At 38.6% G+C, this 25,595-nt stretch overlaps 2 protein-coding genes across 2 annotated transcripts in view; both read left to right on the top strand.

Annotated features, from left to right (window-relative positions):
* The window catches only part of LOC124263848 (zinc transporter ZIP11-like), a 58,063-nt gene extending 33,336 nt beyond the window's left edge, over positions 1-24,727 (top strand). Inside the window, exons 9-10 of the mRNA XM_046698569.1 lie at positions 6,404-6,501; positions 23,955-24,727. Of these exons, the coding sequence (XP_046554525.1) occupies positions 6,404-6,482 (79 nt within the window). The 3' untranslated portion in view covers positions 6,483-6,501; positions 23,955-24,727. The remainder of the gene's footprint in view (positions 1-6,403; positions 6,502-23,954) is intronic.
* LOC124263907 (repetitive proline-rich cell wall protein 2-like) lies at positions 13,789-14,595 on the top strand. The gene has a single exon (XM_046698636.1). The coding sequence runs from the start codon at positions 13,789-13,791 to the stop codon at positions 14,593-14,595; it is 807 nt and encodes a 268-aa protein (XP_046554592.1).
* Positions 24,728-25,595: the final 868 nt, after the last annotated feature.

The raw sequence follows: 25,595 nt of genomic DNA on the forward strand, positions 1-25,595 counted from the left end.
TACCACTGGCCTGTATGGCCAAGAAAAGCTAATGTTGCTGCTACACACACATATATATATATAAACCTCCACGGATGTGACTTGAGTGCAAGTACTAGATATCAGTAGAGAGCATTTTATATGCCTGAGGAGAAATTCATAAATACATTAAGAATGTTTATAGGTCCCCGATAAGAGACAGTGACTTTACCATACACATAATGGACAGCCATTAACAGCCACGATACCAGGATAGAATGGCAAATTGATGTATGTCAGTATCAGGTTCATAGTAGGAGGAAGAGTGATGGCTGGAGTCAAGCCAGCGGGCTGGTCAAGGAGTAGACTTGCACAGGTTTCTGAGGCAATGATTGTTGCCTCAAATCATTATTCTTTATCATTGTTATTATCATTGACTCGTGAAGATCCGGGTTAGAATTGGTCTTCAGCAACCCGTGATGATCCAGGTTAGAATTGGTCTTCAGTAACCCATGCTTATCTCCACCCGTGAAGATCCGGGTTTGAATTGGTCTTCAGCAACCCATGCTAGTTGTAAGAGGCGACTAACGGGATCGGGTGGTCAGGCTTGCCGACTTGGTTGACACATGTCATTGTATCCGAATTGTGTAAATTGATGTTCATGCTGTTGATCACTGGATTGTCTGGTCCAGACTTGATTATTTACAGACTGCTGCCATAACAACAAACAATCAACAACTATTATCATTGTATGAATATTGAGAATAAGTTTCCCTGTTTACACTATTTCTGTAAAGTTCTGGTTAACAACAGTATTGGTAATTGTCTTTTGAAAAACAAATATCAGGAATATTTTCAAACTGAATAAGAGTGTTTTTACTTTCATCTTTTGAAACCCAGTTCACAAATGTCCGCAATGGAAATCAAGAGATAGAAACTCAAGCTCACAAATATGTTGAACTATCCATGTATTACAGTTATCTGCCCTTTGATAGTTCATATCAGTAGGGAAAAGTCTTGTGTCCTTACTGTCCGCTTATGAAGAATTGCCCATTATAAGGATAGAATTACTATACACAAATGAACATATCAACATTCCATGAGGCAATGCAAATCAAGCATGAGTGATGGAATACTATCAAAATATTTGAGCTCTTAAAACCTAAACTTGCCAGCTGGCATCATTTCATTTGATGATGGTATTGTTATGTAGTTTTTTTATGCAAAATATAACTTACATGACAGGGGGTTCTAGAAATAGCTAAGGAGCTGACATGGATATATAACTGAACTTTTGATAAAGATTATCAGATATGTCATTCTAATTGAATATATTTTCATGTGACATTCAAGAATCAGTATCATGGAGAGAGAAAATCCTATCAAATTTTGAGTAGTATATTATCTTACTTGTTATGAGATGCTGGGAATTAGGGTATGACACTTATATGCTGATCCTGCTAGTTAATATATCTCTAATGTCAGTACACTAACAACGAGTCTCTGAAATGAACGTATTTTACAGAAAACAACGTTCATAGTAAAACAATAAAATATAATGAAAAGGAGCCCTGAGACTTTCTTCGTTAAATCTAGACTTGCCACATTTTCTAGACTTGCATGGACTTTCTTGGATATATTTGCTTCAGGGTCTTTTTGACAGACAATAATGTCAGTTGAGCTGTCTTGTGTTGAGAATGTGGAGCAGTTTAAGAGCAACACATAGATTTAACGTGATGTATTCTGTAACATGCTGGTCTACTTTTGATAGGGAATATCAGATGTGTGATTCTGTTTAAATATTATGAAATCAGTTTTGTATAATATGGAAATGTCAAAATATGGAGTAGTACATGACTAAACTTGTTTCTGTAAATTTCTGGTTAACAACAGCATTGATAATTGTCTTTTGAAAAACAATTCTTAGATGCCTAGCGGTTAGAACAATCGGAAAAAAAATACATTATCAGACAATAAAGGTATAGTTTTTTGATGACGTAACAATTGAATGACGTTATCCTGTCACTGCGCCATTCTAGTGTGCCCCCTCGTAATCTGACCATTTTACATTACGTCACAATGTAAGCGACGTCACGATGCATGTCAGTTGTCATTGCCTCATACGGCCTCCTACAGTAAACTACTCAGTTGCATCCTGTTTCTTGGTTTGCAGTTGCTTCACACAGCTAACATCACTGGTGGAAACATTACGTTTATGTTTTACGATGGTTAAAATGTGTCAATTCGACTTACAAGTTTTCAGCAACACGGTAACGTTCGCAATGTTTACATTCCCACAATGCAATCGTGGAATGTCGTTTGACTACTCAGTAGAAATGCGACGTTCATATTGCCCCATATTGTTTACCTTAATGACATATGTAATTAAAATAATTCAGAAAAGATATTTAATCCGAACGTAAACCGTCATCAAACTGTTATCATTTGTTTTTTTCTGGTAACGTTTGTCTTAACGTAGGGGGGCAGACACATCGATAAAACAGTGCGCCAGTTAGCCCTGTGCGAGGATTCTTAATTTAGGTGCCCGACACCGTCGTTTGTTTTCTGCCTTAAATTAATCGTAATTATCCTTAGAAAGTAATAAATTTGGCATCTTAGATGCAAGCGTCCTCGTACTTTAACTATAATAGTTCAAGGCGAAAGTGTGTTTTATTACACTATACGTGGTAGAGCGAACTGTATTTCTTAAATATCAGGAATATTTTCAAACTGAATAAGAGTGTTTTTACTTTCATCTTTTGAAACCCAGTTCACAAATGGTCACTATGAAAATCAAGAGACAAAATCTGCTCACAATAATTATGTTGAGCTAATGATAGATGTATTGGTGTTATCTGCCCTTAGAATGTTTATATCTATAGGAATTTAAAAATAACTACAATATTGTGGTTAGTATGCACAACAATCAATAATTTCAATAGTTTCTATTTGTTATGAATCAAAAATTAATTATGTGGGTTGGTTTACAAGGATTATTGCACCTGAAAATTAGAGTTACCTCCCTTTGAGTAGCAATATGGAGGGGAATAGCCAACTTTGCATTTTTCAGTTATACTTTATTCATTGCTATTGCATTGATTGATTTCAATTATCAAGACTTAAAGTGGGTTTACTACTAGTGCAGTTGTCAGCTGTCAGTTATCATACCGTGGATTACTATTTTCATACAGCGGCAAAAGTGAAACTAGCTTTCCTATTAAAGATCAGGTGCCAGATATTTGTCCAGTTTTCCATTTCAGTCAAATGCTACTAATAAACACGACATAATGCAAAGATTGATGGGTCTTATTTTTACAAGGTCAGTTATGGTTTTACAACCTTTGTTTTTTTTTGCTCATCTTGACTGAAATGATTCTGTCTCCCATGTTCCATTTGTAGACATTCCACAAATTACAGCTTCACATTCATGAAGCTACGCCATTAATCATTACTACATGTTTGTGGACAGTCACAGCGTCCTGGTTATGTGTTTCCAGATACATACACCAGCTTACTCTCTTGTTGATTTGATTTTAGTTGCCAACCCTGTTGAGATTGACTATTTGAAATACATGTAAAATACCTGATTCATTTGCACCGATGGGATAAACAAGTTTGAAATATTAGTAATACCAGATACATTACGCTGTTGGGATTGACAATTTTGCAATATTCCAGCAATATCACCGTGGGTTACACCAGAAATAGGCTTCACACATTGTACCCATGTGGGGAATCGAACCCGGGTCTTTGGCGTGAAGAGCAAAAGCTTTATCCACTAGGCTACCCCAACGCCCACAGAGATTATAAGTTATTCTAAGCCATAAATATTTGTTGTACTATGGTCAAAACGTCAAAACTAAGATATAAATGTTTTGCAATGACAGGGAATATGTCAAATGTATGCATGCTTCCTAGTGGCAATGACAGTTATTGATTTAATGTCAGTGATAGAGGTATGGTTTGTACTTAATACAAATGTATCAAAGAAATGAATTCATTTAGCATTCTTAGATGTCACCAAGTTCATTCAGAAGGGAAAGTATGTGAATTGCTACAACTGACAGTAAGATAATAAATAATCTTGATTTAGATTTGAATGGTTAAGTTAAGGAATAATCAGCTCCTGTTATATGTAAGCTTCCTCCCCTTTCCTTTTACCTCCAAGCTTTTACCTGGTTCCCACAGGTAGATAACGAGTTGACCTGAATAGGACAGGTGAAACTGACTCACCGGAAGGGAATCCACATCCATCAGATGGAATGACTGGGATACGGCGAATAGCTATATCAACGAAATTTTGCACCTGAAAAACAAATATTGCATTATCGTGCATTAAAAATTTTCCTATTTTACTTAACAGAGTTCTAATAAGGTTAACTTGGTGAATAATGATTAAGTAATTCTGCTCCATATGTTATACATTGAGGCTTGCTGGTGGAAAAATTATTAGTATTTATCCATGTTCTGGACTCATATGATTTTATCTCTGGCCCCAACTATGAATAACAAAAGTAAATCAGGCCTCCACTATCAGCCAGATCATAATAAACAGGTGAATGACAGGCATTAACAATACCATTCCAGCTTGTCAAGTATGCTATATTGTGTGTCAGTCGCTGATTACAAGTTCTCAGGCAACTGACACACTTACTCCTATATAAAATGGACGTTGGAATGTTTATTACCAATAGATATCAGATTTAAGCAAGCTTTTGTGAGAGTGTTTGATCTTTCCTGTACACTTATGTAAAGTACCTCACCATACAGTATACCAGATGAGGTCACGATGCAGTATTGACTCTATTCTGAAGGGTTAGAGACACGTTAGAGGCTGCAGGTGTTAACGACTTTCTGTCAGACATTTCTTATGAGAATATACAGAACTACAGGTGTCACTTCAAGAGTCAATATTGCCGTCAGCTATGTTTGTGCACACGGAAGTAGCGCATTAAATGTGAAATGTTCACACTCAAATCAAATACTTCTAAAGCTTGCATTTTTATAGGCCTTTTAGACGTCTATTTCCTATGGTAAATTGCTTGTATGATATAATTTGATTAGGGTTGGTTTCTCCATGGTGTTAACACTTGACCTTTTGTTTGTTTTAGCGTGGAATGGTTGGGGTTTTGTCTATTTATGCCACACTCAACAATATTCAAGTTATATGATGGCGGTCTGGAAATTGTCCAGCATGGAGCAGACAATCCAATGACTGGCATTTTTAGCATCGGTCTACACAACTGAGATTCGATGCATGCATGTTAGTTGCAAACATCACAAATTATGTCTTATGAACTCAGTGAAAAAGTCCCACATCAAATTTGTTCATTCAATAACTTTTTTTTGTTTGAGTGGCATTTTAGAAGTTGCTGGTATAGAGATGACACAACTTTATGGATGATCAACTTCTTTATTTTGACAATGGCGACGTTTCGGTATAGGTTCTTATACCGTTTTCAAGCATATGGGGGAATGATGGGGTACACCAGTTTATATACAAATAACATAAGATTATCTTATCTTATCGCATTATCTTATCTTGTATATAAACTGGTGTACCCCATCATTCCCCCATATGCTTGAAAACGGTATAAGAACCTATACCGAAATCATTTAATTGATGTTTTTTAAATTGAGTGATTCTTTGTTTATAGGAAAGGTGCGGTGCAAAGTTTGATATTTTTGTCCAGAATAATTATTATTAATTGTTGTTGAGCTGGTTGGGCGTCACGATCAGGGGTATTGGTGAGCCTTGCTCACATTGTTGGGCATGTTTAAATATCACAACAGCATGAAACCAACTCACTCACTCACTCACTCACTCACTCATAATACTATCTGGAACAATATGTTTCCTCACAGGCCAACATGAAATTCAGGTGACAAGAACCTTCTAAATCTGCAATCAATACACATGATTATCATCATTGTCTGCAGGTGTTTAATGTAAATATACAACAGACATGACCAGGATTATCATCATTGTCTGCAGGTGTTTAATGTAAATATACAACAGACATGACCAGGATTATCATCATTGTCTGCAGGTGTTTAATGTAAATATACAACAGACATGACCAGGATTATCATCATTGTCTGCAGGTGTTTAATGTAAATATACAACAGACATGACCAGGATTATCATCATTGTCTGCAGGTGTTTAATGTAAATATACAACAGACATGACCAGGATTATCATCATTGTCTGCAGGTGTTTAATGTAAATATACAACAGACATGACCAGGATTATCACGACTGATATTGAACTTGTTGGATAGTATATATTATATATGTTGATATTGTTAATATTGCATAAACAGACATGTCCCATGATTTACGATTTGTTTTATTGGCACTAAATGTTTGTTTTATTGGCACTAAATGTTTGTTTTATTGGTTCTAAATGGTTTTATTTCCACATTATGTTTGTTTGTTTTTAGTGGCAATGGCAAAGTAGCTTCCTGGGGTGCTATCCTTGGATTTGTGGTGATGATGTCATTAGATGTGGGACTTGGCTGAATCAGGGTCACTGAGCACGGTAAGAAACAGGACTTTTGGTCATGTACAACTAGTCCACAGCTCTGTTTGGACTGGTGGCTTATGTAGAATACTACAGGACATGGGTCGACACCTTTGGTCATATACAACTGGGTGCCGTTGTACAAAGCCATCTTAGCACTAAGGTGACCGTAACTCCCATACTTTAATACTGACTTAAGGTAGCCTTAGCACTAAGGTGACCGTAACTCCCATACTTTAATACTGACTTAAGGTAGCCTTAGCGCTAAGGTGACCGTAACTCCCATACTTTAATACTGACTTAAGGTAGCCTTAGCACTAAGGTGACCGTGAATCTCCCATACTTTAATACTGACTTAAGGTAGCCTTAGCGCTAAGGTGACCGTAACTCCCATACTTTAATACTGACTTAAGGTAGCCTTAGCACTAAGGTGACCGTAACTCCCATACTTTAATACTGACTTAAGGTAGCCTTAGCACTAAGGTGACCGTAACTCCCATACTTTAATACTGACTTAAGGTAGCCTTAGCGCTAAGGTTGTTTTGAACAACGGCACCCTGGTCTGCAGCTCATTTTTGGTGGCTTATGTAAAAGACGAGGACATGGGTCGAAACCTTTGGTCATATACAACTAGACCACAGTTCATTTTGCAATGGTGGTTTCTGTAAAATAACTACATTTTTTGAGAAAACAGCTAGACCTATTAGCTTTCTACTAGTTTGGATTTACATACTAGTATGTACGTGTCTAAACCTGCAGAACAATAACAAGATTCTGTACTATGAAATACAGTGTACCATGACCTCACCTGTGTTTTTCTCTCTGTCACCTACTTTTCTTACCCCCTCTCCCCTCTGTCTCGTTTTCGACCGCCTCCGTGGTGTAGTGGTTAGAGTGTCCTATCGCAGAGCGGAAGGTCGCGGGTTCGATCCCCAGCCGCATCATACCAAAAGACGTTAAAATTTGGTATTTGTTGGTCCCTGCCTGATGCTCAGCATTAATGGGTACAACAAGGACTGGTCGGCTCAGAGTCAGTATAATGTGTCTGAATGGGGTATTCATGCTTAACTGCGGCATGGTATCTCAGTGGGCTAGCACTATTAAACCAGCTTAAGTCTGGGCTAGTACAAGCAGCCGCACATACACACGCATGCACGTCGTCATATGAGCGAAATATTCTCAAGTATGACGTTAAACGCCATTTCACCTCACCACCTCTCCTCTCTCCTTGTCTTCTGGCGGTGGGTTGGCCTAGTGGTTAAAATGTTCACTTGTCACGCCAAAGACCCGGGTTCAATTCCCCACATGGGCACAATGTGTGATGCCCATTTCTGGTGTAATATTGCTAAAAGCAGCATAAAACTAAACTCACTCGCTCCTTCTCTCTTCCTTCCTTTTGTTCCTTCACTTCCTTTTCTCTCCTTGCTTCTCCACTCATCGCCTTCAACTTCATCTTTCTCATCACTCCCATCGCTCATTCCTTCCCTCTCTTTCCTTTCCCTCTTCTCTCCCTCTCTTCCTTGTCTTCTCTCCTGTCTGGTCAGTCCGTCCCCCCCCCCGATATCCTCCACTCTCTTTCCCCCCTCCTGTTTCCTTCCCACTATTTTCTTCACCACTTTCATTCCTTCCCCATCCCTTCTCCCCACTCTTGTCTCCCCTCACTCCAATACTTGATGAAATGTTAGAAATATCAAATCATTAAAATTGTGATTGATAACACAAATTAAAATCTCGAGAAAGGTTGTCATAATTCTATTCCCCACACAGTTTTAAGTAACTTCCTTGTTGTATATATATTGCACAATATTATATTAAGGTCTGCCTACTCCTCCACCTACACTAGAGACGAGTCCGGCGTCTATTGTCATACATCCTCTACCAGAGTCCTCAGCTATCTCAGCTGCAGTAAATGTCACTGGCACATCAGTGATTGTGGCATTTTTCTCTTTTCTGTCATTATCTTTCATGGTTTTAATCTCATTTTACACTACAGAAATATTATCCCTTGTGTTTCGCCGGTGTGTTTTTTGTGTCAAATTAAATTACTAATAAGTTTTAAAAATGCATGGATTAAACTGTGAGATGTTATGAGCCTGAAATACTGGCAAGGTGAACCAGTTTTGAAGACTTGCTGAAGAATGATGAGTAGTAGCTTTTAAAATATCTTGCTTTGTTTAGAACGTTTTTTAACAACCCTTAATTGTGTTTTCATGTCTGAAAACCAACATGATAACAATTTCAATTTTTATGACTCACATGTCATGTGGTATGTTGCGCTTTTTTGCATTGTGACATTACAGAACTATGTTACATTTTCATAGAGAACAGACATGTTTACATACAGAACAAATACGTTTTCATACAGAACAGGTCCGTTTTCATGGAGAACAGGTACCTTTTAATGGGGAACAGGTATGTCTTAGTGGAGAATAGGTACGTTTTAATAGAGAAAAGACACATTTTCATACAAGGAGCAAAAAAGTAGAAAGAAAATGTATTGAGCGGGCAACCATATTTTCATAGTGACTTTACATAATGTGCCCACATCTACACCTTTGATGATTAGCTATGATCTTTGTTCAATGTGAAATGCACTGACATTTCTCACACAGAAAATATAGGTTAGGAAGTAAGTTGTTTCTGTGGTCACTCTGCAACTCAAAGTTTCATGAATATACACACGGGGTGGTAGGGTAGCCAAGTGGTTAAAGTGCTCGCTCCGCTCGTCACGCCGAAACCCCGGGTTCAATTCCCCACATGGGTACAGTGTATTAAGCCCATTTCTGGTCTCCACCGACGTGATATTGCTAGAATATTGCTAAAAGTCACATAAAACCATACGCACTCTTTCACTCATGAATACACACTACCAAGTGGTCAAATGTAACACATCTTATATTTGGGATTTCACTTCTTAAAAAGTACAGTTTCTAGCACTGTCAATCATTGAAATGTCTGTTCATTTATTTAAAGGCCATTGTGGGAAAACTGAAATATTGCTCAGTTTGATATTAAACAACAAATATGAAGAAAGCATGGCTGGCTGAATATGTTACTGGATGTCATAGTGGCCTGGACTTAATCTAATCTGAGCCAGACAAACCAGTGATTGACGTAATGAACAATATCCCACTTTCACAAGTACTCAGTGACACATAATCAACCAAGTCTAACCAATCTATCAAATTTTTCTCATCTTACGCCAGGCAGTAGAGTGCTAGGGACCTATCATAACCCGGATCCCCTACAGGGTTTTACCTCCACAGGAGCATGGTGACCTACTGTAGTTCACACAGTACTGTTGAAATATAAGCATTTTGAAAACACCTAAATTAGAAAAAAAAATGCTTAACCACACACAAGCTAACAAACTGAAACAGGTATGGAATCTCGATAAGATCTAGACATGACATGACCACCTCCGTGGTGTAGTGGTTAGAGTGTCCGCCCGGAGAGCGGAAGGTCACTGGTTCGATACCCGACCGCGTCATACTCAAAAGACGTTAAAATATGGTACTTGTTGGTCCCTGCCTGGCGTTCGGCATAAATGGGTACAACAAGGACTGGTCGGCTCGGAGTCAGTATACTGTGTCTGAGTGGGGTATTCATGCTTCACTGCGGCATGGTATCTCAGTGGGCTAGCACTATAAAACCAGCTTAAGTCTGGGCTAGTACAAGCAGCCGCACATACACATACACATGCATGCACGTCGTCATATGAGCGAAATATTCTCAAGCACAACATTAAACCCAATTTCACCTCAACTCACCTAGACATGACATGATCATGGTTGTTGTACTCTTCATATGTATGGGCCAGGACGGTGGCACGCCAAAGACACGGGTTCGATTCCCACATGGGTACAATGTGTAAAGCCCATTCTGGTGTCCCCCCACCATGATATTGCTGGAATATTGCTAAAACTCACTCACTCATTCTTTACATGTATACCTTGGCTTGCACTATGACTTAGGAATATCCGGTCAGACACTATTGTGTTGAAGTTGAGATGACTTTGGTAAATGCTATCTAGGGTTTTCTACAACCGAAATATAATGAATAAAGAAAGCATACAATGGGACCAATTTTACTTTGAGATGTGAAGTTTCAAGAATCAAGCTCGGCACAACGGTATAATAAAATGAAACTAATTTCGATCTATTCAAATGCATGTCTAGCAGCTCCAATCCATCTGGGTAAGCTAAAAAATGTGTTTTAATTTTAGACGATAGAAATGTATTGCATAATAAAAGACTTCATACATGTTAATCTGATATGAACCTTGTCACACCTTTGCCTTTCAAGTATGAAAGTGTTTCTCGGTGTACATGGGACAGAAAATGCTAAGGCTGTATATCATGTTGTCAGTGTGTGTTTACCCATGAGAAGAGGTATGTGGTACGCACATGGAGGTTGATGTGTCAGATAATGCATGATGTAAAACCCTGTGTCTGAGGTCGTTAGAGTGCAGCAGTGTAGACATGGTATTCCTGATTTAAAAGACAAATATGTTGTTCACCTGCAGTTGTCTTTAAAGCTTAATTGATGTACAGGCAGGGATCTCTCTAGACTTGTTGGGGGCCCAATATTCAGCCCCAAAGTCTATAGCAAATGCCTTTGAAATTAAATTCCCAATCTGAATTAAAAATATCTCAATTTCTCAGAATTATAGAAAATATAGACATTTCATAAAAAGAAGACATACAGCTATAAAACTATTTTGGGACAATATCTCATTTTTTTTTTGACAGTTTAGAATAATAACGTCATTACTGTTCCCAATTTGACTTTTCATCTGTTCTATTCCCACATGGTAGAATGTTTGGGGAAGGCTGCTTCTTCGATGGGGTAGCCTAGTGGTTAAAGTGTTTGGGTACAATGTGTGATGCCCATTTCTTGTGTAATAATAGGTTTGTTTGGTAAGGAACAGCAACACTATTGACTGGAAGACTGATATTATGTAATCTTTGTTACTGTTATTTTGGCAACATTCCTCCATAGGGCCATTCAGATAACCCCTGACATACAGACATAACACTATATTCAGAATTATGTTTCTACCTAATATTCTGGACTCCATAGTCAGGTATATTATAAGGAATTGATCTTCAGTGAAGATCCAGGTTAGAATTGATCTTGAGCAACCCATGCTTGTCTCATGGTCGAGGTATTATAAGATTCTACTTGATATCTACTTGATATACAGACATTCCTCCATAGTCAGGTATATTATAACGGCATCAGGTGGTCAGACTCGCTGACTTGGTTGACACATGTCATCGTATAAGATCCTAATTGTGTAGATCGATGCTCATGCTGTTGATCACTGGATTGTCTGGTCCAGACTCGATTATTTACCTACTTGACCACCAACATATAGCTGGAATAGTGCAGAGTGCGTCATAAAACTAAACTCACTCACATTCACTAACTGATATTCTGATACTACTTGATATTATGATATACACATTCCTCCTCTTTATTCAGAGGGGTTGTGGGGTAGCCTAGTGGTTAAAGCATTAAGCTCATCACACTGAAAACCTGGGTTCGATTCCTCACATGGGTACAATAGTCAGGTGTGTGAAGCCCATTTCTGGTGTCCCCGCTGTGATATTGCTGAAATATTGCTAAATTCCTCCATAGCAGGTATGTTATAAGAAGATTCAACTTTACTATATTCAGATACTGAAATTAATCAGATGTCTGTCGTAATTATTGCTTGATGTTCAGGTAATACTTGATATTCTGATTTTACTGGACATTTTGCAAGAATACACTAGTGTAAAGACAGCTTTGAACTCTGATATCATAGTAGATGATAATGACAAAAGGTAAGGAGCTTATAGTGTCAAATATATTATTAAATTATTATGTTTGTCAACCAGAGCTAAAATACTTCTCAATTCATCTGATATACTGACGTCTTAAATAAATGTTACAGATTGTAACTTTCAATTGAATATGACCACAGTTTTCAGAAAAGTCCAAGAATAGTCCTATCAGATCGATTCAACTAAAATGAATCATTTGTTACAGTTTTCTATTGACTTAAATTGCCAATATGTGTGTGGTTAAAGCAAGAGGTCTACAGACATACTTGTTGATTATTTTCCATTAAAGCCTAACTACAAGTGCCTGGTTGACTGGATGTTTTGTGGAAGATATTATCACCCCATCATGTTCAGGCGGTGAGAAATCCCACCATCTAGAATATGCACAAGAGCGAGACAGATAAGGTGTAGTGTATTCGTCCATAATTCCCCATTAAGAATAGTACAATGGTTATGCATTAGTGGGTTCTCTATCATAGCATACAATCAGGCAGTAAACCTCCCACAATAACAATACATTAGTAACATTCTTGCTTTGTGAATCACAGGTGAGATTCAACATCCTAGCCATACTGAAGTAGGGTTAAGGGAGGTTTTTGCTAAGAAATTTTATAATGAACTGAAATTAATCGGATGTCTGTCATTGTCTTGTCATTCAGAAACCCTGAAATATTGCACATGAAAAACAAGTGAAACCTTCCCTTTTTACATTAATCTGCCCAGACAGAATGTACGATTTCTTTATTTCACAAGAATTAATGTCAAAATGTTTTGTCAAATAACCATATATATCATTAAGCAGTGTCAGAAGAAAGTATTTTGGTTAACTGGTGGTCAATTTAACACTGTCATTATTCCATCAGCATTGAGACATATGAATCGCAGGCCTTTTTTTAACAGGACAGTGTTAGCTTGACCAATGAGGGGCTCTCAAGGAGGTCTTTGTTATTCTACTGATGCGTATTCCAGTCATCCTGTTTCCGTTTATCTAAGTTTATCGAGATTCTAGTGATCTAGATTCAAGTTAACCGAATTCTATTAATTATGCAGTCCAGATATTAATTATGCAGATTCTAGCAGTCCAGATATTAATTATGCAGATTCTAGCTTTTCCAGTTCTAGTTATGCAGATACCAATTATACAGATTCCAGCTGTCCACATGCCAACTATGCAGATTCCAGCTATCTACATACCAATTATACAGATTCCAGCTGTCCACATGCCAACTATGCAGATTCCAGCTATCTACATGCCAACTATGCAGATTCCAGCTATCTACATGCCAACTATGCAGATTCCAGCTATCTACATGCCAACTATGCAGATTCCAGCTATCTACATGCCAACTATGCAGATTCCAGCTATCTACATGCCAACTATGCAGATTCCAGCTATCTACATGCCAACTATGCAGATTCCAGCTATCTACATGCCAACTATGCAGATTCTAGCTATCCACAACTATGCCAACTATGCATGCAGATTCCAGCTATCTACATGCCAACTATGCAGATTCTAGCTATCTACATGCCAACTATGCAGATTCCAGCTATCTACATGCCAACTATGCAGATTCCAGCTATCTACATGCCAACTATGCAGATTCCAGCTATCTACATGCCAACTATGCAGATTCTAGCTATCTACATGCCAACTATGCAGATTCCAGCTATCTACAGCCAACTATGCAGATTCCAGCTATCTACATGCCAACTATGCAGATTCTAGCTATCTACATGCCAACTATGCAGATTCCAGCTATCTACATGCCAACTATGCCAGCTACTATGCAGATTCAGATTCAGCTGTCTACATGCCAACTATGCAGATTCCAGCTATCTACATGCCAACTATGCAGATTCCAGCTATCTACATGCCAACAGATTCCAGCTGTCCACATGTCAACTATGCAGATTCCAGCTATCTACATGCCAACTATGCAGATTCCAGCTATCTACATGCCAACTATGCAGATTCTAGCTATCTACATGCCAACTATGCAGATTCTAGCTATCTACATGCCAACTATGCAGATTCCAGCTATCTACATGCCAACTATGCAGATTCTAGCTATCTATATGCCAACTATGCAGATTCTAGCTATCTACATGCCAACTATGCAGATTCTAGCTATCTACATGCCAACTATGCAGATTCTAGCTATCTACATGCCAACTATGCAGATTCTAGCTATCTACATGCCAACTATGCAGATTCTAGCTATCTACATGCCAACTCCATATGCCAACTATGCGGATTCTAGCTATGCAGATGCATGATTCTAGCTGTCTATATGCCAACTATGCAGATTCTAGTTTCCAGCTATTTACATGCCAACTATGCAGATTCCAGCTATCTACATGCCAACTATGCAGATTCTAGCTATCTACATGCCAACTATGCAGATTCCAGCTATCTACATGCCAACTATGCAGATTCCAGCTATCTGCATTGAAGATTTCAAACTATTCTATCTACTGATCCTTTATTTCTTCCTTTTTTGCTGTAGTACTATCCATTCAGTAGCAGACATTGTAAAGTGAAACTAATACACACTATTAAATGTAAGTTCATTACAATATAGGGATGATGGGGTAGCCTAGTGGTTAAAGCGTCGAAGACCGGGTTCAATGCCCCACATGGGTACAATGTGTGAAGCCCATTTCTGGTGTCCCCCGCCATGATATTGCTGGAATATTGCTAAAAGCAGCAGAAAACCATACTCACCCACTCACTCATTACAATAACTAATTTTTCTGATTAAAGTTTAGATTGTTTTGATGAATGTCCCTTTTATCAAATGTTAACGAGATTCCTCATTTACCTGTGTGCACTGAACTAACCCAGCTTTATCTTTGATGTGAGTTACCTGTGCTGTCTCCATCACATGCCACACATTCTACATGTAACCATGACACTATACATTTGTAAAGCTCAATTTAACACAGACTCTTGTATAATCAAGAGTAACCTTAGACCAACAAGAACTTCTAGCTGCCCCGCCCAGGGTGGGTGAGAGTGAGAGCTAAGGTGAACACTGGCCCTAGAGCTGGCGATACAATCACAGATCCTGGCCCAGGTATGCTAAATGACCTCTGAAGGAATGTGCTGTATCAGCAGTTTGCGTTACCATGTAGAATAGAAAGACGAATCACGCACACAAGACTTTAATCTCAATTCAGAACAGGCTGTATAGTGTTCATGTACGGAAAAAGCTGGTTTGACCTTTCTGTGTATTGGTAGTGTAAAATCTACATGAAGGATGCTGTGTAATAATGTGTAGATCTCACTGTGTTTGTGGGGGTTCTGAATCAGGGTTTATACGTTATCGGGCTTGATTATTCAGATCAACTTTGTTTCTTTTCACATGGTATTTGTGTTATGGTATCAATGGGAACTGTTCAAAGGGGTTAAAATGAGACACGGTGGTATGTGTTGAAGTTCATTCACCCTATGATGGGCATGTGCAAGAAGGTTGATGGGCTCGTAATGTTGCCTCCTCCCTTTGAGGAGCTCATGGAATATTACAGTCTCAGTTTTATGGAAAGTAGCATAGAGCATTGCCAATTCTCCTTCAACTTTGTAAGGCAGTCCTTCAACTAATTTTACAATTATAACATAACAGTGTTTGTGTTTTTAGGATGATTTATGGGAAGCTGACTGCGAGATTGTTAAAGTGTAAATTAGAGGCAGGTATTTGACAGCTAATGTAGAAGACTTCCTAACACTGTCACAACAATGTGAGTGAGTGAGTGAGTTGGGTTTAACACCACTTTTAGCCATATTGCTGCCATAGCTTGAGTCAGTTCAGCTTAATGTTAGAGGAATTCTGCTGACAGACATTTACCACGTCAGTGAAATCAGAGGGATATGGTTCTGACAAAACTAAAAATAGATTAGGGGTGAACTAGGATTTTAACCCATGGTCATAGGATCCTGGTGTGCACAAGGGGTGCAACTGTAGATCTGCGTTGCGAAACAATGGTCCCATCATGCCCAAATAAATATAATGTCGGACTTTCTTTGCAACTGTCACGTGATCAGTGTAGCCATATCATGGGGTGTGGCCGTGGGTGGAGATAGAGCACAACGTTATGGGGTACTTGCCCAGGGCAGGTACTACATCTTTGACACGTACGTTGAAGACAGGGAAGAGAAACAGAAGTGTTTGGAAAATGTGTCGTTCAAGTTGATGCTAAGAAATGACACATTTTTAAATGTGTGGTGTATCAACCTGTACATTGAACTTGGATAGAGACATTCGAATAGGGTTTGGAGACTTGAGTACTTCAGTCTTTTCATTTACCCTTCAGAGCCTCTGTAAAAATTTACCTAGTGATCAGATATTCCTGACAAATATCATTTGAACCAGTTTTATCAGTTTAAAATTAAACAAAATGGCATAAATATCAGTAACATTGATAAATCAGTAAAACCCAGTAAGACATTGTAGATGAAACCTCTGGAGACTGATGGGTTTTTTATTGGCTCAGTAAAATTATTAACATATTGTGACATTTCACGTCATGATTTCTTACCAACCTTTCATGTAATTTGTTGTATGATACCAGAAAGCGGAGGCTTCAGGTTTGGTATCAGAAAGTGGAGGCTACAGGTTATGATATCAGAAAGTGGAATCTACAGGTTATGATATGAGAAAGTGGAGGCTATAGGTTTTGATATCAGAAAGTGGAGGGTACAGGTTATGATATCAGAAAGTGGAGGCTACAGGTTATGATATCAGAAAGTGGAGGCTTCAGATTATATCAGAAAGTGGAAGCTACAGGTTATGATATCAGGAAATGGAGGGTACAGGTTATGATATCAGAAAGTGGAGGGTACAGGTTTTGCTATCAGAAAGTGGAGGGTACAGGTTATGATATCAGAAAGTGGAGGGTACAGGTTATGATATCAGAAAGTGGAAGCTACAGGTTTTGATAGTAGAAAGTGGAGAGTACAGGGTATGATATCAGAAAGTAGAGGCTACAGGTTATGATATCAGAAAGTGGAATCTACAGGTTATGATATCATAAAAAGTGGAGGTTACAAGTTTTGATATCAGAAAGTGGAGGGTACAGGTTATGATATCAGAAAGTGGAATGTACAGGTTATGATATCAGTAAGTGGAGGCTATAGGTTATGATATCAGAAAGTGGAGGGTACAGGTTATGATATCAGAAAGTGGAGGGTACAGGTTATGATATCAGTAAGTGGAGGCTATAGGTTATGATATCAGAAAGTGGAGGGTACAGGTTATGATATCAGAAAGTGGAGGGTACAGGTTATGATACCAGAAAGTGGAGGCTATAGGTTATGATATCAGAAAGTGGAGGGTACAGGTTATGATATCAGAAAGTGGAAGCTATAGGTTATGATATCAGAAAGTGGAGGGTACAGGTTATGATACCAGAAAGTTGAAGCTACAGGTTATGATATCAGAAAGTGGAGGCTACGGGTTATGATATCAGAAAGTGGAGGGTACAGGTTATGATACCAGAAAGTGGAAGCTACAGGGTTATGATACCAGAAAGTGGAAGCTACAGGTTATGATATCAGAAAGTGGAGGGTACATGTTATGATATGAGAAAGTGGAAGCTACAGGGTTATGATACCAGAAAGTGGAGGCTACAGGGTTATGATATCAGAAAGTGGAAGCTACAGGTTTGGATATCAGAAAGTGGACTGTACGGAATATGAGTTGGTACCCGTTATCAGAAATCATTGGTTATATTGAGGTATTTGTAGCTAACATGTTCTTCAATTTCAACATGTTTCAACAATTTCAACTTTAGAATTTCAACAGAAATGAATGTAACGGCTTCACAGAAGCTACAAAAGCTTGTGCTTAACGCTCACCAGAAACCTATGCCTTAGTCATCATGGTCTAAGACTGCCAAAAACTCTTGTGTCCCAGACAATTCCTGAATTTAAAAAGCAATAGCATGTGTGCCAGAGAGAGGGGTTGGTTGGAATTGGGCCAGTAAACAGATGAAAAGTGTTCGCCTGATCTTGCCAGTTTGATCAAGACATTTTAACACTATCATAAATACCTTCCTTCTCAGCGCACATGGCAGCGACACAGCAAGCCTTCTTAAAGCTGCTGGGTCACAGATCAGAGTCTTTAATAAAGATATGCTCACCTTTACAGTTACATAGCACATTTAAAGTAACCATATAGTATGATACAATTTTGTATAAATTGTTTGATAGGCCGTCTGCTATAATATGCCTGGCAAACCAGCGGTCGATAGCATGATAATCAAACCACGTCATTTTGTGGTGTTCAATGACTTACAAGTCACACATTGTATCCAGCCATCCTATATGTTTGCATATGTATGCAACTACAATGCTGATTATTTGACTCCAACTTTCTCATGCTTGAAAACATTAGTGATAACTGTTTTCCATAGCTGCTAGGGCGGTGGGGTAGCCTAGTGGTCAAAGCGTTCGCTTATCATGCTGAAGAAGGTTCTCTTCCCAACATGGGTGCAATGTGTGAATCCCATTTCTGGTAATCCCCACCTTAATACTCCTGGCATATTGCAAAGAATGGTGTAAAACCATATTCACTCACTCCAAAGCTTCTTACTGTCAGAGAATATTGGTATTTGTTGCAAATTTGCTACAAAATATGAAATTATGATATTTTTATGAGTAAAATGCCTGTTTTCAGAATCAGAACACTCCACTCATAAATTCAAAATACAAGAATTCTGACACTTGTTTTGTAAAATCATTATGACCCACTGCCTCGTCAAATTATTTATATATCCAACAAGTTATAACACAATAAGATTTCTTGGGTATACAAGGTTTATAGTACCCAGTTTCTGGTGTCCCCCATCGTGATATTGCTGGAATATTGGTAGAAGCGGCGTAAAACTTCACTCACTCACTCACTCACTCACTCACTCACTCACTCACTCACTCACTCACTCACTCACTCACTCACTCACTCACTCACTCACTCACTCACTCACTCACTCACTCACTCACTCACTCACTCACTCACTCACTCACTCACTCACTCACTCACTCACCAGTGCTGTTGCCAGACAAAACAATCCAAGGGGTAACATGCTTTAACATGTTTTGACATCTTGCCACTCTAGTTCTGTTGATACACTTCAAGTGTCAGTTATACTAGTAGTACTGAAAGATGGTTAGACTGAATTTCACAGAGCAGTATTCCAATTTCTGTGATTTTTATTCAGTTTTGTTTCAAGAAAATTACATAATTTTGAAGCCAGTTTTTAATGCAATTCTCAAAAGTGAACAGCATAAATTCATCCATTCACAGGTGTCCTGCTCTCCATCTTCCCCCAACCCCCAATATTGCATTCATTTGACAACCTTTGGGCAATGAATTTGATCATTTGAAACAGAATGGTGGAATGGTAAGATTCTTCACGTCAGTAGGAAGCCACTTGCGTCCCACACTGAGACATTAGTTGGAGAAAAATTATCTTTCACTGATGATTCTCCTTGTATTACATCTTTTCTTCTGACACTTCTTCGGCTTCTGATACTACTTTTGATGTTTTTTCTCCTGATTCTCATTCTCCTGATACCTCTTCTCCTGATACTTCTTCTCCTGATACCTCTTCTCCTGATACTTCTTCTCCTGATGTGACGTTAAATATTAACTCACTCACTCTTCTCCTGATACTTCTTCTCCTGATCCTTTTTCTTCCCATGATCTTTATTCTCTTGATACTTCTTCTCCTGATACCTCTTCTCCTGATACTTCTTCTCCTGATCCTTTTTTCTTCCCATGATCCTTCTCCTGATACTTCTTCTCCTTCCTCCCTGATATTTCTTCTGATGTGACGTTCTCCTGATCCTTCTCCTGATCCCTTCTTCTCCTGATCCTTTTTCTCCCATGATCCTTATTCTCCTGATACCTCTTCTCCTGATACCTCTTCTCCTGATCCTCATTCTCCTGACACTTCTTCTTCTCCTGATACCTCTTCCTCATTCTCCTGATCCTCATTCTCCTGACACTTTTTCCCCTGATCCTCATTCTCCTGATACTTCTTCTCCTGATACATCTTCTCCTGATCCTTGTCCTCCTGATACCTCTTCTCCTGATACTTCTTCTCCTGATACTTCTTCTGATCCTTTTTCTTCCCATGATCCTTATTCTCCTGATACTTCTTCTCCTGATACCTCTTCTCCTGATACTTCTTCCCCTGATCCTCATTCTCATGATACCTCTTCTCATGATCCTCATTCTCCTGACACTTCTTCCCCTGATCCTCATTCTCATGATACCTCTTCTCATGATCCTCATTCTCCTGACACTTCTTCCCCTGATCCTCCTTCTCCTGACACTTCTTCTCCTGATCCTCATTCTCCTGATACTTCTTCTCCTGATCCTCATTCTCATGATCCTCATTCTCCTGATCCTCATTCTCCTGATCCTCATTCCCCTGATCCTCATTCTCCTGATCCTTCTTCCCATGATCCTCATTCTCCTGATACTTCTTCTCCTGATACTTCTTCTCCTGATCCTCATTCTCCTGATACTTCTTCTCCTGATCCTTATTCTCCTGATACTTCTTCTCCTGATCCTCATTCTCCTGATCCTTCTTCCCATGATCCTCATTCTCCTGATACTTCTTCTCCTGATACTTCTTCTCCTGATCCTCATTCTCCTGATACCTCTTCTCCTGATCCTCATTCTCCTGATACTTCTTTTCCTGATCCTTCTTCCCATGATCCTTCCTCTTCTGATCCTTATTCTCTTCCTGATCCTGATCCTTTTGGTGCTTCTTCTTCTGATTCTTCTTCTTTTCTTCTTCTGGTGATGATAGGAATGAGAATGGAAGAGCATGCTTACAGTAATTCAGTCCATGACAACATACAGATGATAACTGGTTTGCCGATGGTCCTTTAATTATGGAGTAGATTAGATCTGACCAAGTCTCAGTGTTTATTTACATGAGGTAGAGTGTATAAGCAGATGAAGGTGTTATTAATGTGTTTTGGCACTATCACAAAAATTGCAGTTTTTTTCTAGTTCCAAGTCTTCTGTATGAGACTATGATTAAGAGTTACAAAGGTTATCCTACGCTCAGATAAGTCAGACTAGCTTGCAACCAAATTCACACAACTTGTCCTGTCAAACAGCATGTAATAGAATATTGATAAAATAACCAACAAGATGCAGTTTATTTGGATAAGATAGGGACATTATATCCTGTTCATTTTAAAGGACAATACAGGCGTCATACATGTAAACCATTGTTCAAGATAAATGAACTGTTAATATGTTAAGATGAGATCAAAGGATGCATTAGTACATGCATATAGAAAATTGATAATAGATGTTTCTTTGGCTGTCAGCCAAGGGTATTGGTGCATCACATTGTTTTAATTTAGATTTGTAGAAACTGCTTTGTTTTTTGCCTCTGAAATTAATGATACTTATTTTAGAAGGTGAAATTGTATTCATTTATATGTCCAAGTTGTCACTCAGGAATACAAAGGTTAATCTTGGAGAAAAAAATTACGATGCATGTTTTTCAATAGAGTAGGAATGGTTGAACATTAAAGTCATTTCACTGAATTTCAAACAGGACAGTCAAATTCAAGACGTTTTCCACATTAAGTATATCTTGTTGCTATTTAATCATCTTCATTCTACATGGGGGCGGTGGTTTAGCCTGGTGGTTAAAGCATCCGCTCATCACGCCAAAGATCCGGATTCGATTCCCCACGTGGGTACAATGTGAGAAGCCCATTTCTGCTATCCCCAGGGTGGTGGTATAGTCTAGTGGTTAGAGTGTTCACTCGTCACGCCAAAGGCCTGGGTTCGATTCCTCACAATTTGTGAAGCTCATTTCTGGTGTCCCCTGCTGTGATATTGTTGGAATATTGCTAGAAACGGCGTAAAACCATACTCAGTCAGTCAGTCAGTCAGCTGTCCCCTGCCTTGATATTGCTGGAATATTGCTTGAAAATGGTGTAAAACCATACTCACTCACTCTACATTGATGGAAAAGTACACAGATCATGAGATGTATGGCACTCCTCGAGGCTGTAGGGCACCTCCAGTCATTGAGTTCTTAAAACATGTGCATCTCCATAACTGATCCTTATTCATCCTCCATGTTTTCATTTGACAACTGAATATGTCATGCCAGATTTACTAAATGTCATATATAAAAATCATCTGCTCTTGCTTTCTTATATATATAAAAAAACCAAAAATTCCACAATTACTTCAAGACTCATATGACATTTTTGCTGAGATTACGAATCATATTTCCTGGATCATTTGTAATACAATCCTTAGGAAGCCCACAACTGATCATAGAGGTCTTTGAACTGCTCAGTTCTAGGTTATGTTGTAGGAGGCATCAGATCCATTACCATACACGCTGGTACGGCTGTCTCTACCTTGATGACACAGTTGGTTGTTCCATATATAACAGTCTCGCAGCTTCCCCTGGGCTTATTTCTTGAAAGATGAGAAATCAGTTGCTGCGAAATCTGTTGCAGCACTACAGCGTTCCTGGAGTGCAATCATATATGACAGGAAACTTTTCTGTCATTTTGCCTCATGTCCAGTGTGTCAGTCTTGTCTTTTGCAAAAAAAAGTATTTTGGTAAATGTATATTGATGATAGGTTGGCTACATATGACTTATGATAAAGCATATGACTTTATGAATAACAACTTCTTGTTTATTTCATAGAGCGATGTTTCTGTGTAGATTCTTACACCGTTTTTAGCTTGAAAATGATGCAAGAATCTACACAAAAATGTTGCTTTGTGCAGTGAACAAGAAGTTGTTATCCATAAAGTCGTATATTTTATCATTGACTCACCAACTTCTAGAATGTTGATCAAACAATTTGCATATGACTTGACTTATTTTAAGTGGTGTTCTCTCATCACACCAAAGACCTGGTTTGATTCCACACATGGGTACAATGTGTGAAGCCCATTTCTGGTGTCCCCTGCCATGATATTGCTAGAATATTGCTGAAATCAGTGTAAAACCATACTTACTCACTCATTATTACATGTCCTTCTGGGACAAATAACCCAATCTCTGGTCTCTACAGAACTGTTCTGACATTTTCATCAATACTATACCCGTGAAGGTCCGGGTTAGAATGAACCTTCAGTAACCCATGCTTGTCGTAAAAGAGGCGACTAACGGGATCGGGTGGTCAGGCTCGCTGACTTGGTTGACACATGTCATTGGTTCCCAATTGCGCAGACCGATGCCCATGCTGTTGATCACTGGATTGTCTGGTCCAGATTCGAATATTTACAGACCGCCGCCATATAGCTGGAATATTGCTGAGTGTGGCGTAAAACTAATCTCACTCACTCATCAATCCTATCAATTCTAGGTTTTCCAGCATTTCTGTAACAATAGCTCCATGGATGCAATATATATCAGTTCTTTGTACAGAGTTGCATCCCTTTATGATGTCAGGATCCAGTGAGATTGAAATACAATGTACCAATCATTCTGATTATTTGACTTCATTATTTCCAGGTAACCATCAGATTGACGGATTGAGGTGTCAGACTTCAAATCAAACAAACATTAGATAAGACGATTCTACCATCAATGCTCAGGATACATGTTTCACACTTTTCTTGTTTGGTTCCAGATTCCGCCCAGTAATCCCATGGATGGACAGATCTATATGCAGTCATACACAGAATCCTCTCAACTACCACCGCTGCCAACATCAACCACATAGAATTCATTTTACTCTTATCCCTTCATATACCGCAAGAATAATGGACCAATGTTATTTTTTATATAGACACTTAATAGGGTTCTCACTAAGTGGTTCTCTCATTTCATTTTGTTTGCTTGTTTGTGGTTCCAACACACCTATGAATTTTAAGCAGTCACTTAAAATGAAACTATTCTGTCTATTAAGCAGATAAATGACTGTTTAAAGACTGAACATGTCTTAAGATGAACCTAAAATGAAAATCCTCTAGTCAAGAATCTGCCATAAAGAATTGCTTTTATATTGAAATATATTTAAAGTTTTCTGTAGTATAAATATTGACTTCCACTCTCTGGAATGGACACACCATACATGAGAAAGAAGTTCGGAGTGTTCATTAGACTTCCAGAACATTGTATATCTATAGGTACATCTGTCATATAGTCTTTTTCATTATGCACTGACAAATTTCCTTATGTTTTAAACAGTTCAATAACTCCTCGATACACCAGCAATTGAAAACACCATTTACATAAGACGGATACCGCTAATCACTAGTCCAGCAACAATAGTCCAGCCACTAATCACACTCGTTCCACAAAACCTTCACTGAATGACAGACTTGTATCACATGATTTATTACTCGTTACTGCACAACTCATCACTGCATTAATCACTTTCTTGCTACAAGTCGTATCCAATGGCACACAATTATTCCATGTAATATCTATCTGATGGCGATGACGGGCAGTTTGATTCAAAGGACAGTTCCACAAAACCTTCACTGAATGACAGTCTTGTATCACGTGATTCATTACTCGTTACAGCGCGACTCATCACTGCAATAATCACATGCATGCTACAAGTCATATCCAATGGCATGCAGAATTTTACCATGTTATATCTATCTGATGGCGATGATGGGCAGTTTGATTCAAAGGACAGTTCCACAAAACCTTCACTGAATGACAGTCTTGTATCACGTGATTCATTACTCGTTACAGCGTGACTCATCACTGCAATAATCACATGCATGCTACAAGTCATATCCAATGGCATGCAGAATTTTACCATGTTTTATCTATGTGATGGAGATGACAGGCATCAAATGGCATGGATGGCCCAGTAATACATGGCACCACATGACATGCCATGACATTACTGGAATACTGTTCAGAGCGTCATTAAACCCACTCACTCACTGCTATGTACAGCTAAATTTGATCCACTTCCATGATCCCAATCAGACTGTAACTGATGGTGTTGTACATTCAGCCAGGGGAAGTATACTTGAGGGCATCAGCATCTGTTTTTTTTTCATTTGTATCTCTTAAAGCTAAGTCTTGTGTTCTGTAAGGCATGAATACTGTGAATATACACTATTGGACAATCTACCCAGAGGCCTCGTACTGCATTTTGTATAAGGGGTCAGTTGGCATTATCTTTTGTAGCGATGACATTAGTCTATAAGGGAAAGTTTTATCATAATATTTGTACTAGTTAAAAGTCATAAGTCAGATTAAAATGTACCAGTTGACTTTCTTAGTCTGGATTAAAGTAGTAGAGTTG

This window comes from Haliotis rubra, unplaced genomic scaffold, assembly GCF_003918875.1.
Source record: "Haliotis rubra isolate DU_JTF1 unplaced genomic scaffold, ASM391887v1 Scf9, whole genome shotgun sequence".
Lineage (NCBI taxonomy): Eukaryota > Metazoa > Mollusca > Gastropoda > Lepetellida > Haliotidae > Haliotis > Haliotis rubra.